The 15,937-nt window shown below is 36.5% G+C and overlaps 1 protein-coding gene across 1 annotated transcript in view; it reads left to right on the top strand.

The window, feature by feature from the left end:
- TMEFF2 (transmembrane protein with EGF like and two follistatin like domains 2) overlaps positions 1-15,937 on the top strand; it is a 284,699-nt gene that overhangs the window by 214,817 nt on the left and 53,945 nt on the right. The window contains exons 6-7 of the mRNA XM_061440654.1: positions 12,525-12,673; positions 13,590-13,649. Coding sequence (XP_061296638.1) covers positions 12,525-12,673; positions 13,590-13,649 — 209 coding nt within the window. The remainder of the gene's footprint in view (positions 1-12,524; positions 12,674-13,589; positions 13,650-15,937) is intronic.

Here is a 15,937-nt window from a genome sequence, read left to right as displayed (position 1 = left end):
TCATGCCAACTCTGATGACGCTGTTTTACGGATACTTTTTTCCTCATTTCGTTGTGATCTCTGTTACCATCTAGGATCACATGGGTCATCTTGGTGTCTCTGATGTTTAGCCCAGTGCCTGGCACCAAGTAAATGCTCAACTATGCATGTGAGGTTAGACTGAATTCAGTGAGAGCCATGATAAATGAAAAAGCATGTGCTTAGGAATAAAAGACAAACAAAAACAAAACAAAAAAGAGGGGCAGTAATAGCTGCAGCCTTCCAAACATCTTTAACAAGAAGACCTTATCAGGAGTTCAAAGCAGGAAGTGTTTACACATCCTGTACCTTTTTTCCTTTTAAAGCTTAATCTGTTTGAGAAACTCGGAAGCATTCTTATTTCAAGGCAAAACGTTCAAACATTTCTACTTAAAGTCCTTCATCCCCGTGGTTTTTGAATAGCTCACGACTATTCCTGGCTGCCAACGCTGCCTACAGCCCTGTTTCAGAGCATCAGAACTCACCGGCAACACTGCAGGAAGTCAGTGAAGAACGTGGCTTGGCTGTAAACTCAAATGCCACCATGGGTTGGTGCGTTTAACATTTCAGGGGGTGAACAAGTAAGATGAGAGAAGCAGAGAAGGACAAAGATGATTCCCTTCCTATGACAAACTTGGCTTGAAAGTCATTTTTATTCAGACATAAGAAGCTCAATCTTAAACAGTTGTTATTTACAAAGACACATTTCAATCCACTGGAATCTCTCCATGCTCATATTATTTTTTATGTGGCTTAAACAATTTAGAAATAAGTTATCTAGATCTAAATCAATGCAACAAATATTTGCTAAGCTTGACATTTAAGCAAAATGTCAAATTTAATATTTTTAATTTCATTTTGAAACTATCAAAAATATAACACATGTGCATCCACCACCTAGTTTTAGCAAACTTACTTTACCATATTTGCTTTTGATCTTGAAGACATTACAGGTAAAGCCATCTTCCTTCCTTAATCATATTTCCCATCTTCTCTTTTCAGGGTTGGTGTATAGCATCCTTATGAATATTGCAATTATATTTTTTATTCGTCAAATAATGAAATTTATGATAGCATAATATGTATTAAATATTATTTTAGAAGCAAATTTAAATTAAGTGACCCTAAAATTAATAAGTGAAAGATAAAAGATGATATAATCCTAACAGGAGATCATTTGATACAAGTTTTAATTATAAATGTTGTTAGTTCATGCCAGCATAATTTAATCGACACTTTATTTTTACATTCAATTATAAGAGTGTAAACTTTTGTGGACACCATTCTAGAAAAAACATGTAGCAAAAACACTGAGAATTAATTTCATGAGGAAACACTGCAAGTATACAAATATCACCTTATTTTCTTATCTTTATATCATAAGATCAATAAAACTAACAAACTTGTTGGATAGATATTTTATTCCTCCTATTTATCACTCATCATTCATACACACATACTTACTACTCTTAGCTTCTTAGCTCCCTGAGAGCCAAGTAAAGGGAAACATATTAGGTGTTAAGCTGACATTACCTAATAAAAGGAGATATGCTCAGATCAAATAAGACTACTTTTTTTCTTTGAAAAACATATTATGAGTGTCCTTATAGGAAAATAAATAAAAATTAAATAAACAAATGAAAATCACCTGAGCAATGTATGGACAGTGTTTTCAAACTAGCAGTTTTACCACAATGCAGAGCTAGTTTTCATTTACTCTTTCTGATATCTCATGGATTAAATCCAAGGGCATGATATCAAATTGCAGGTTTCTAGAAAATCTAGATGGTAATGATGTTGATGCATATTTACTCCTGAAAGTCTCTTGGCAAATGAAAGCATACCAGAAGGCCAGTCTGTAAAATAGAAACATGAAGCCACCTCACTGGCTGAAGTAGGGGTGGGAATCTCATAGCGGGTCCTCAAGGAAGGTACTGGAACACTCAACATGGATTGCGACAGGAAGGAGTGAGTGGGAATTCAGTCTATCACGTTATTCAAATGAGAGTTTTTTCATCGTATTGTGTTTCCTTCCAACTTTTTATTCTGAGGTTTTCATGCTTTCTTACTTTGTTGTGTACTAAGACCCATCTAGTCAGAGCAACCACGCTTCTTAGTAATCAGAGTCACCCTTGGTTATTGAATATGTTTTCTAGCTTAATGAGCAAGAGCATACACATGATGCTAATGAGGGATTTTTGCTTCAAGATACTTTTAAAAATGTATATGAGTAAGAAGAATTGTTTGCTCTGATTATTTTAAGATGTAAATGCAGCTGCTTCAAAAAGGAAAAAATAATACTGAGAAAAATGCAACTGTGATACATGAAAATGGATCACGAGTTAAATCCTGCTCCAGCTACATGGTATACACTGCAGAGGGGCGTGGGAGCACTCACAGCCTTGGAGGGAGCCTTGTCTGCCTTGTCTGCTCTCTGAGGCAGTGGCATTAATATATATCTGCTGCCACAGTCATCTTCAGTCAGTCCTGGAATCAGGCAAGACTATACGTTCATACAAGGAGGAATTCTCTAAACTGCAATGAAGGGTGTTTCCATGATATCTCCATCATGATAGAACCCTGTTTGCCTCTGTCCCAGGGGCAAAGGAAGAAAATTGTCCCCACCAGGAGAAGAAAGAATGCCTTCCTGAATCCCACACCCAACTGCCTCCCTGAGCCTGGCTGCTCTTCTCCCAAGTTTCCGATTTGGAACAGAACTCAGGTCAGGAAAAAAAAAGCAGGAAAGCATAGAGCAGGAAAGGCATGAAGGTAGCATTTTCACCTTAGTGCTTTGCTATAATATGCCTTAAAGATCAAGCCCTGTTGATCCTTCGTTTGAGTGACTACCTCACTCCCGAGCCTTCCTTGCTAGTCCCTTGAGCTGATAGCAATAGCCTGGTGACTAGTCCCCCTGCCTGTGCTCCACTACCATCTTTCATCATGTTGACCTTCTCATCACCATGTGTCAAAAAGCTTTCTGGACTCCCCATTGCCTAGAAAATAAAGACCACTCTTTGCACTGGAATTGAGGCCCTTTATCATCTGACTATAGAGAGTTGGACTCTCCCACTTTTATTGGGAGGAGTTCACTCCAATCAGACTAATTTATTCCTGTTTCTCCAACACTCGGTGCACTGTCTGCCTCCACACATTTCCCCATGTCGTTCACTCCATCACAGTTCTGTTAAATCCTACCCATCTTTTGAGATAATCCAGTTTCCGTGGTATCCTCCCCAGTGAAAAAATATTAGTCACTCAGTTGTGTCCGACTCTTAGTGAACCCAAGGACTGTAACCTGCCAGGCCCTTCTGTCCATGGAATTCTACAGGCAAGAATACTGAATGGGTTGCCATTCTCTTCTCCAGGGGATCTCTTCCCAACCCAGGAATCCAACCCAGGTCTCCTGCATTGCAGGCAGGTTCTATGGACTTCTCTGGTGGTTCAGACAGTAAAGCGTCTGCCTACAATGAGGAAGACCTGGGTTCAATCCCTGGGTCAGGAAGATCTCCTGGAGAAGGAAATGGCAACCCACTCCAGTATTCTTGCCTGGAAAACCCCATGGATGGAAGAGCCTGGTAGGCTACAGTCCATAGGATCACAAAGAGTCCGACACAACTGAGAGACTTCACTTTCACTTTCTTTACAATCTGAGCCACCCAGGGAAGCCTTATCCTTCCTGTCTTGTGAGCATTAAACCTGGGAGTCATGTAGAAGTTGGAGCTAACTATCTGCCACAGGGGGCCCCTCCAGAGTTTCATCTCCTTTCTCATCATGCCATCTTGGTTTTACTTGATGAATCAGTCCTTCTGATTTCTCCACCATGGATGTTTTGGAATCAGTGCATTTAATCACCTGTCCCTGTCACCTGAAACCACACACATAGCACCTAAAGCGTGTGGGAGAAGGTGTGTAACTGAAGCATGTACATTAATCAAGAATATTAAATTGCTTATAATGGAATAAAGGAAAAAGAGGAAAAGGGTGTGGCTGAGATTTCTCAGAGACTATGCAAGTTATCTGCCTTAGAAAGAGCCAAGGAACTTGCTTAAAATGCTGATTTCTGAGTCCCATACCAGATGTAATGCATCAGAATTTCCCATGACAAATCTTACAGTAAATTTGGAAAAATCTCTTAGTGTTACAGGGTAAGAAAGAGCATTTACTATGATTGCAACTCATCACAACTGCACATCAGAATCACCTGTGGCATTTTCAACAACTACAGTTACCTTGACCTGATATCAGACCTCCTAAGTGAAAACCTTTGGGTTGGTGCCCAAGGTTGAACTATTCCACAAGAGGTTTTGATCTGCATCCAGGCTTCATATCACTAAATCAAGAAATTAATGACGACCAATACTTATTAGGTAATTACAACTTCTAGAAATAGTATTAGGCAGTTTATGTACATTTATAAACTATTTCCATAGGTTTAGGGAAGTTAAGTAAGTACTCCAATGCCATAAATGTAGTAAGTGATCAAGCCTCAGTTCAGTTCAGTTCAGTCACTCAGTCGTGTCTGACTCTTCACGACCCCATGAATTGCAGCACTCCAGGCCTCCCTGTCCATCACAAACTCCCGGAGTTCACTCAGACTCATGTCCATCGAGTCAGTGATGCCATCCAGCCATCTCATCCTCTGTCATCCCCTTCTCCTCCTGCCCCCAATCCCTCCCAGCATCAGAGTCTTTTCCAATGAGTCAGCTCTTCCAATGAGGTGGCCAAAGTACTGGAGTTTCAGCTTCAGCATCATTCCCTCCAAGGAAATCCCAGGGTTGATCTCCTTCAAAATGGACTGGTTGGATCTCCTTGCAGTCCAAGGGACTCTCAAGAGTCTTCTCCAACACCACAGTTCAAAAGCGTCAATTCTTCGGCACTCAGCCTTCTTCACAGTCCAACTCTCACATCCATACATGACCACAGGAAAAACCTTAGCCTTGGCTAGACGGACCTTTTTTGGCAAAGTAATGTCTCTGCTTTTGAATATGCTATCTAGGTTGGTCATAACTTTCCTTCCAAGGAGTAAGCATCTTTTAATTTCATGGCTACAGTCACCATCTGTAGTGATTTTGGAGCCCTGAAAAATAAAGTCTGACACTGTTTCCACTGTTTCCCTATCTATTTGCCATGAAGTGATGGGACCGGATGCCATGATTTTCGTTTTCTGAATGTGGAGCTATAAGCCAACTTTTTCACTCTCCACTTTCACTTTCATCAAGAGGCTTTTGAGTTCCTCTTCACTTTCTGCCATAAGGGTGGTGTCATCTGCATATCTGAGGTTATTGATATTTCTCCCGGCAATCTTGCTTCCAGCTTGTGTTTCTTCCAGCCCAGTGTTTCTCATGATGTACTCTGCATATAAGTTAAATAAGCAGGGTGACAATATACTACCTTGACGTATTCCTTGTCCTATTTGGAACCAGTCTTTTGTCTCATGTCCAGTTCTAACTGTTGCTTCCTGACCTGCATACAGATTTCTCAAGAGGCAGATCAGGTGGTCTGGTATTCCCATCGCTTTCAGAATTTTCCACAGTTTATTGTGATCCACACAGTCAAAGGCTTTAGCCTCAGTTAAACACAATTTGATACAAAATGAGCTCCAATGTCATTATCATCTACCTTTATTATTTTAGACATTATTTTAATACGTGGCCATCAGTCTCTTTCCCAAAATTCTGACATCACCTAGGGAAAGGGTTTCTCAGCTTGGTTTCCCTTCAGTCAGATACTCATTGATTTGGCTATCTGTAGTTCTATACTTTTCCTCAGTTCTTTTCATATAACAGGCCAGTGTCTGTGCTTTAATCCTTATAAATAGATTCTTGTGGTTGTTTAGTTGCTAAGTCGTGTCTGACTCAGTTGTGTCCCCATGGACTGTAGCCTGCCAGGCCCCTCTGTCCAGGGGATTTCCCAGGCTAAAATACTGGAATGGGTTGCCATTCCCTTCTCCGGGGGATCTTCTGAACCCAGAGATCAAACCCACATCTCCTGCATTGGCAGGCAGATTCTTTATCATTGAGCCACCTGGAAAGCCCCACAGATAGACATTTATAGGAACTGAATCTTTTCTACGTACAAGAGAAGCCTGGTCCCCCTCCTTGTAATGCCGGGTTACGTGTCTGGAGAAGGGCATTGCTTCTTCCTCCTAGGTTTTAAAACAAAAAGATTGCCTTTCTCAAACTAAAAAAAAAAAAAATTGGCCCAAGCTCACATACGTCACCTGAATAACAACACAGTAGACTTCCTCATCTCACCTCCCAGTCAGCACTTTTCCACCCTCTGTACAGAGGGTTTAACTTTTTAATGAATTTTCACACCTCTTTAGCTCATTTTTGCCCACAATTCAGTTGTTCCTGTAGTTTCCTTACAGGTAAAATACTTATAATCAAGTTCCATCAAAAGGAGTGACATGAAAATTGAATAAATGCATGTAAAGTATCACAGAACTCTTGAATGAAAGGTACACACTGTTTTTGCTGTTACTAATATCATGCAGCTCATCCATTACAGTCCTGACAGAGGACACTGACGGCAGCTCTGACCTCATTTACTGGCTGGGCCAGAAGGGTTCTGCGTTGTAACCTCAGAGACAGACAAGCTCCAGGGAAACAAACCAGTCATGGTCTGAAACAGCCCCGAAATCACGGTCACTGCAATGCAACTAACTGTAGATCAAAACCTCTTGTGGGATATTTCAAACTGATTAAGAGTGTTGTATGGTAAAATTCTGAATGGACACCAGATCAAGGACCTTAGGAGAGGAATAAGTGACAGGCATGTTTAATAGATGAAACAAAATCTAGTGAAATTAGAGGGCAGCCACAAAGCAGACACATGAATAAGTAATGTGCTACCTGGCAGCACTCGCATCCTCTCACTCTGGTGGATGATGAGTCGTTCTTAAATACAATGGGAAAGGCTTGTTTAACTTATTTCAGAACATCCTTGTAAGAGGCATTTCAGGAGAGTTCTAAATTAATGTCAGACACCCCAAAATATTCATGGGGTAATTGTAAATGTATGTGAGTTGTCTTAGCACATTTTACTTAGTATAACTTAGATTCTTCACTCCATCAAGGGATCTTTTAAAATTATTGGATGTTTCTCTTCTTTCTTGCTAAGCTAGGTTTTCAGCTAAGGTTTTCAGTCAATGTTAATTTTCTTTGAAGGATTTTCAGAGGGGAGTATTTCCACATAGAGACCCCTGAAATTATTATTTTCAAGTAGGGCTGATTCTTTTTCTTTGTAGCCTAGAAGAAAAGAGATCTATGTAATCGCAGTGTCAAAGTGTCAAAAGACTGAGATAGGTTAAAAAAAAAAAAAAAGGAGAATAAAAGAAAACACAAAAACCTTAAAGGCATCCATGCAGTCCTCAGCCTTACAAATTCTTGGCTCATATTAAATACTTGTGACATGCTATAATTAACCAGTTACTCCTCTCAGAATGAATAATAATGCAATTATTTGCCAAATGCAGGGAAGAAGGGGTAGTTTCTGTTTTTAAAATGTTCGCCTTTCATTTTTTTCTTTCTATAGAAAGAAAAATCCTGGATTAATTTACATAAGCTGTGAAAGCACAGAGTGACCTGCATTCTCACCATTAATATGATAATTCTGTCACCTTTTTTATCAGAGTCTTATATTTTTCAATAGTTTGAAACATCACTAAACTGACAAGTCACATCCGTATTCAAATGGCTGTTAAGAACTGCACCCAAATACCACAAAATATAAGTAGTAACCTGAAAACATCTTTTTATATTATAATTGGAATTCTATGCCATTCAAGTGGCTAAGGGCTAATGAGGGCTCTGTTTCCTTTGTCCGTGTAGACACAAATAAAAGAAGGGAGTGAACCTTAGTTCTTCAAGATCCTACTCCTTCCTTAGAGATTCCATGTGCCAAATAGCACAAAGTTAGGTGAGAATTTATCTGAATATAGCAATGGTTCTCTCTCCTATGTGTTGATGTCTAGACAATGACTATTTTCTTTAATTTTTTCCACCTCCATCCTACCATTATCTCAGTAATTCATTCAGCAAGCATTTATTAAAGACTTGCTGTGACACACTGTCCTAGGTACCAGGTAAAATTCAAAAGTAAAAGAGACACATTTCCCTTGAGAAGGTTGCAGAAAGGTAAAGATATGAACTAAAGAATAGGCACATTAACGATGTAGTCAACATCACCAGGCAGCCCCCTCTCCACATACATACACACACAAATTCATTCACTTGCATAAATAGACAAACCCCCCTTGTGCCATGAATATGAGCTTCTAGAACTTCCAGACTCTAAGTTTTGAAGCAGACTTGCATTTAGTGCTAGATTTTGTCATTTCAGTAGAGTCATTTCATATGTGCCTGTCTCTGTGTGTTTTTCTGTGGAGCCACCTTTATATAGGGTTTCCTTAAAGATAAAATATTCTGAACAACTGATGCCTTAAATAATCAGATTCATTGAAACATCTCAGTTACTCATTCTAATACCAGATGTTGTTCAGAATTTTTTAAAACTAATAGTCTCTGACATATTCACTAATTCACATACTCACTAATAATCTCTGACAAATCACTTGTTTGAGAAGACAGAGACTGAGTCAACATGATTTAAATTCATAAAATCATGATAAATATTCCAAAAGTAGACATAACTGTTTTTTCAAGCCTTATTCATCCAGAGTATTCCTTTAATTAGTTAACAGCATGAATTTGGATCTTTTTTGTTTTTCATTGTACTAAACAGTATGTAGAACAGTGCAGGTTTTAGCATCAGACTGCCTGTATCTGAAATTAGGTTCTTCTCCTTACAAGCTGTGTGACTTCTCCAAGCCTACATTTTCTTATCTGTAGGACAAAAATACTGTGTGCTGTGCTTAGTCACTCAGTCGTGTCCGCCTCTTTACAACCCCGTGGACTGTAGCCCATCAGGCTCCTCTGTCCACGGGGATTCTCCAGGCAAGAATACTGGAATGGGTTGCCATGCCCTCCTCTAGGGGATCTTCCCAACCCAGAGATCAAACCCAGGTTTCCATATTGCAGGTGGATTCTTTACCATCTGAGCCACCAGGGAAGCCCAAGATGGAGATAGTAACTACCTCATAGAGATAGAAGGATAAAAGGAGTAATAACATATAAAGCATATAACACTGGGACAGGCACTGTCATTGAATAAGCTATTATTATTACCATTATTCTTAAATTCAATTGAATATTCATTGATTTCAGTGAGGACATTTAATATTTGGCAAGAAAAATATTTATCAGCTACCGTATGTCTACTTTTATGGCAGTAGAGTGATGAGAATTTGGATTAATTTTATCCTTTCTTTAAAAATATAAAATCCTTTTGCTCTGTTCGTTCATTTCACTTATGTATGTATTGAAACCACAGTTACTAAAAGTTTAGTGTATGTGAAAGGTATTGGGCAGGGCAGGAACACAAAGATTAGCCGCTACTGATAAAAGTCAAAATGGACTTTAGAGTTTGAGACTCTGATCCTGGAATCCTGCATGGTCTTCTAACTAGTTAAGCTTAATATACTTAGGTACAAAAAATATAGTAAATAATAATAATGTATTCAGAATTCATTGGTTTTTCATAATGTAGAAATATTAGGTCTTTTTAAGCCAATCCCAACATTTCCTTTTCCCTGATCTACATAGTTTTTAAGCCATTTCAGCAATCAACAAAGCTTCTTCCACTTATTCAAAGAAAGAAAAATATTCTCCATGGATTTCAAATTTCCAATTGATGCTGAAATTCATGAGCAAATTGATTATAGTCATGCATTTATTTAACATAGGCAAGGCTCAAAGAGGACAGAGGAAGGAGGGGAGGTATTATATAATGACACTGTGCAGTAGAGAAAAGATGAGTGTAACCCATGCTTGCCTGAAGCTTATGGCAAAACTCTTACCTTACTTTCACCTAAAAGAGTCTAGGTCCTCCTTTTGAGATGAGAATAGAAATGCCAAATGTCTGAACTTTTTTTCTTAGGCATTTCCTGAAAGGCTTTATTTGAGGCAGCAAGAGTGAGGAATTTCCAAAGGGGAAACAAACCTTGAAAGGATATCCCTGAATGAGCAATGCTGGAAAAGGAAAGGGAAGAAGGTATCGGCAGCAAAAAGTCTATGGGACTAATATCAGATCAGTCAAAGGGAAAAAAGAAATAGCCCACTGGAAAACAGTGTTATTGTTAGACTTTCCAAATAATTGTTTAATTTATTTGTACTATGGTTTAGTTGAGTTCTTCACTGAAATGTTGAATCTGGCCAGTTCAATTCAACCAAATTTTATCTTTCCATCTCTATTCTCATTTGCTATTTTGTTATGATATCAAATGGATTTCTGAATTGCCAGTCTTTTTTTTTTTCCTGGCAAGATTATATGTGATGTACATCCCTGAATTTCTTTGTATTCAACTTGGAGAAACCTGAAAATCCCTTGATATAATACCTAGTTTGTTCTAGATGTTCATAGGTTCTCACATACCTTCTTTTCTGTTCTGCTGCTGCTAACAGATAATTATTTCAGTGTCTTTCAAGGGGATGGTCTCTAGAGTCCAACACAACAATAGTCAAAACCTCAACTCTCCTCAACATAAATGAAGCTATCTTTTAAAAAATACAAAAATCTGTCCCCTTTCCTCTTTATTGAGAACAAGCCTGAGCTACAGTCACTTCTCCAAATTCTTTATCACAAGGACCAAAAGCTCTTTGAACATGTAGCAGCTCCTGATCTCAGATTTTTCAGATGCCAAGAATCTGCCAAAGAAGCAATATTGTGATCCCAGTAGCTGTCATCATGTAGCACCATCACAGCCAAGGTAGGAACACCGCTCTCAATGACTTAAGCATTAGAGATGGTTGCCATCTCTCTTATTTGTACCTAAGTGAACTATTAAAAATAACCAAGTGTTCCTAGAATAATTCTCTTATTAAAAAAAATAAAATAAATGGATTAGCACATTATCTGCCAACATTTTTAACCAAGATCTAGGTAATTCTGATACAGATGGTTTCAAGACTACACTCTGAGAGACACTAGTGTGTAGACAAACCCTCTCTCACTCAGTCAACAAACCAATCAAGCAGTGATTGGCAGGAAATGAGTCTGATGCCAGGCTGATTAACTAAGAATACAGAACCCTAGGCTTCCCCCTGCCCCAGATTTAAAGAGGCCCAGAAACCTGCCTATAAACGACTATGTTTAAAAGTTTTCCAGGAAACTAATACACAGCCTGTGGTGGGCAGAAAGGATTGTATTTTAGTTTAACACATCTGTGGGGGGTCCTTGTTCCACAGTTTACTATCTCTCTGACCTTATGTAATATCATTGGTCTGTAAAATGGCTGTTGCAAAGATTAAAGAAAGCAATGCGTGTTCAGAACCCAGCATGTTGTCAGCTGCTTGTTTTTGTTATCCTTACATCCTATGCTCAGCTCCAAGTAAAATATACAGAAGTAAAATGTGTGATTCATCACTTCAAGAATCTTATCATCTGTTTAGAAAAGTAATAGAAATATTAATAAAAATTTTAAACAGGAGTTTATATTCTAAGGCAGTAACATATTTGCACATATAAACACAATATTCTGAGTGAAAAAGTAGATTGTAAAATACGGTGAGTTACAAGGACATAGGAAAAATCCTAAGAAGCTTGCTTTAAAATATCTAATTCTCTTAATTCAAGTAAACTAATTTTCATTAATTCACCAAATTTTTATTTCTATTAAGAAATCTATTAAAATCATGAGTGATAATCAACTTATTTAAAACAGAAAACAGAGAGAGTAGTATGTATTTGGGAAAGAGTTTAATGGTACAGGCTACAAGGGGCCCGTGAAACCCCTAAAATATTATGCATAGTTGTTTACATGAGTACAGTGCTTCTGAGGAGAGGTCTATACCTTTCATTTGATTCTCAAAGGGTTTGATGATCTCCTCCAAATACTAAAGAACACTGACCATTCCTGTTTAGCACATCTTATGTGTATCTGCATATACGCTGAAGAAATTTAACTCCTGATTGCATTCCAAATAATCTCCATGTGTACATTCTCTGAAATGTCCTCTGAGTCATTTTCCTCAAGCTTTCACCATTCAAATATCCTGAGAAAAGAAGTAACACAGTAGATTTCATTTAAGGAAATTGTAAAGCAGAATTTCATGGCTACTTCAGCCTATTCAAATTCTGCAGGCATCAGCAGGGAAGTTTATGTACATATTTTAAAAGTTCCAGTGGCAGAGATTAACTGATGATTATTTTCTGAGTTTCCCCTTTTTTATTTTTTATCCATTGCTCAGTCTTTTGAATTATTTTAGATTAGTTCTATGTTTCTTTTCATCTCAGGGAGAAGAGTGAAGGAACTTCCCCTGGAAGGATACAATTCAATTTTGCCAACTTGCATTTTGCCAACCTAGCAATTCTTCCTCTTTGTGTTTTATTTATAATGTGGTAACAACACCATTGATGTTGCACATTTTATTTCTCTCTCCCTTTAGGTGTGTGTGCAACATTGACTGTTCTCAAACCAACTTCAATCCCCTGTGTGCTTCTGATGGGAAATCTTATGATAATGCATGTCAAATCAAAGAAGCGTCATGTCAGAAACAGGAGAAAATTGAAGTCATGTCATTGGGTCGATGTCAAGGTAATACTCACACCAAAATTCATTTTAAAGAATATCTTTAGTCTTTGCATGGGCTTCCCTTGTGGCTCAGCTGGTAAAGAATCTGCCTGCAATGCGGGAGACCTGGGTTCGATCCCTGGGTTGGGAAGATCCCCTGGAGAAGGGAAAGGCTACCCATTCCATTATTCTAGCCTAGAGAGTTCCCTGGACTGTATAGTCCATGGGGTCACAAAGAGTCAGACATACTGAGCGACTTTCACTTCACTCAGTCTTTACATAGTAATGAAAAGTGGAGATAATCCTTTATTAGGCAGGGACTTCATTTTTGAAACACAAGTTTGGTTTACAATGGACAGTAAATTTTACTGTAGCAATTGTGGTGATTATAGGGCCTATTGGCAACGGTCCATACTTTTTTTCTGTATAATGGCACTGCGTCTTCACAATGCCATCAACACTGAGTCCAATATTCAAAAAATTGTAGGTACACCCCTTGAACAGGGTAAAACGAAAGTTAAACTCATTTTTAGCAAAGAATATAAAGAATTATTGTATAACATTGAAATCAAAGCAAATCACACCATTGTTATATATTGAGCCAATAGAAATATTTCAAGTACATTTTTATAATTGGGATGTCCCAGAATGTTCTATTTTGTTTCTTGTTCAGAAACAAATATTTTCTTGGGTTTTGATTTGTTATTCTTTTGCCCAACTTATCTCAGTTATAGTTTGAAACTTCTCCTCGCCCTAAGCATTAGAAAGCCTATATCTTTCTATTTGTCAGTCTTAAACAGAAATTGATATTTTAAATCTGTTTTGTGTAAAGATTACTTAGAAATATATTTGAAAACTCCTTAATTGTAGTGAAAATACTGTTAGACAGATATCTGGGTAACAAGTTAATCAATCTTTATTGTTAATTTTTTTAACACAGATAACACAACTACAACTACTAAATCTGAAGATGGGCATTATGCAAGAACAGATTTTGCAGGTACATAATATTTTCCACTTCAAAATATGAGCACTGCTATTAAAGAATTCTGAGGCATCATTGTTTACCATTGGTCCTAAGTTGATCTTGTAAGACTCCTGACATGGGCTAGTCTTCTCTTGCTTAGTTCAAATTTTCAATAGATAAGATTGAATTTTTGTGGAAGCAAATAAGATACTTTTTTTTGCAGTTAAAGCAATTGTCAAAAATGTCAGTAAGACATAATTAACTTGTTTTGACAGTGCAAATGGTACAAATGACAAAACATTTATCAAATTAATGGGCATCAATGGAAATTAATGCAATTTTTGGTGGTATATTGTAATTAATGCAAATGTTCTAGTTTGAATTTTTATAAAAGTCAACAATAAAGGAGTCTTCTAGTCTCTAAAAAAGCTGGAAAGAAAGGACATCTATAAATAGCAATACAGGCTGTCTTTACTCTGATGCAAAGTTTAGAAGGTATGGTTAACTTATTTCAAAAATAATAAAATAATTTACTTAGAAACTAAAATGCAAAATTATACATTTATAATTTTATAGAGTAAAATTATACTCTGACACATGCAAAATTATAAAGCATTTTATGCAGAAATGTAAATCTTATTTAGCAATTATAGAATATTATTCTGAGGAATATTTTTGCCTAATATAGTTTGCTTGAGTGAGAAATAATTTATGGGTATTCAAATGTGATTTTTAACAGATTCTTAAATTTCATAGAAATTTAGGATAAAAATATAATAAAATTATTGATGTTGATAATGATATGTCGTTTTTTTAAAACAGTTTTTCATTTAGTTATTAAATATCTATAACTAGATTTATGGCTAATATCCAATGGAAAAAATGCTTAAGAAATATGGACTATTATTCACTCTTTTTGAAACTGTATTTCCTTTAGCACTATTTCTGCCAGTATATTTATACACGTAATAAATCTTGATGAAATTTTTAAAAATTAGATGTTTTACTTATAGATACTTCAAACATCTCAGAATTTGGAAATAATAATTCTTTTTAAAAATTTTCCATTTTTACCTTAATTTTCAACGTGTAAATAAATATTTTTGTGTGCTAGTAGTCTAGAATTATCATGAACAATGATCCATGGAAAAAGACATTAGTTCTACATAGATACTATATAGCAATTTCCAAAATGTCCAGGAGACCTATTGATACACGTTCCTTGAAAAGAGGAGTCCCTGGTCAGTAGTTTGAGAAGATCCCAGATAAACAAATGATTTTTTTTTTTAACCTAGAACTCCTCATAGCTTTTACATGCAGTATAAAACTTCTAAGAAATATGCATCTTTTATTTATTTAATGCTTTTTATGTCTTGTGCAGAATTTCTCACATATATAAAATACACACAAATATAGGCCATATAGTAAAATGAACCCAAAGATATTCATCACTCAAACTGAGTAACATCAATCCATGGCTGACCTAACCCCATCCCCACATCCCATCTTTCTCCACTTTTAAAATATGTGGAAATCATTCTAGAAATTACATCATTTTATTCATAAATACTTTAGCTTACATCTCTAAAAGATCAACCCTTTTTAAATAAAATTATGTTATTATCACACACAACACAATTATGAATAATTCCTAATAACACATAGCTTTTATCAAACTTGTTGATGAGTAACACATTTTTTTGTGGCATAGTTTTCATTACTAGTGTCACCAAGAATGTACTTTGGAATATGCTGATCTACAGGAAAATACTGAAAGTAATGAAAGATAATAATGGAAAATTGAAGTCTGAAGCTAATAGCATGCTTTACATTTTAAATGATGTCAAATTTAAATTCTATATTTTATTATAAATAATAACTATATATTGGCATTTTAAATCACCACCTGACATATTTAATTTTACTGTAGCTTAAAATATTTGAAGGTTTTACAAGAATCTCATTTTTATACAAGGAGTAACTTACTAAATGCACTTAAGATATTTTTATACCTGTTTTGCAAATTAATTCATTTAGAAAAAAATCATCAAAAATGTTACATTTTGTGAATATCTTTTCCATTGAACTCATAGGAAAATCAAACCTCTTCCTGAGAATTTTGTCCCTGAAACAAAGAACAGTTCAAGTTGATTAGCATCAATGTGCAAATATATTTGCATGTATAAATTTGTATCAGTAAATGGAAGGGAGTATGCAATTCTCTCAATATTATGCATACTGCATATTAATGGTTTGTCCATTGTCAGTTTGGGAAGCTGAATTTTTATTCCAAAGAGTATTTTATATTTGAGCTTGGTTTC

The sequence above is a fragment of the Bos javanicus genome, chromosome 2 (genome assembly GCF_032452875.1).
Source record: "Bos javanicus breed banteng chromosome 2, ARS-OSU_banteng_1.0, whole genome shotgun sequence".
Taxonomy (NCBI): domain Eukaryota; kingdom Metazoa; phylum Chordata; class Mammalia; order Artiodactyla; family Bovidae; genus Bos; species Bos javanicus.
Note: the sequence above shows the minus strand (reverse complement) of the source record. Positions and strands in the feature narration are given on the sequence as shown.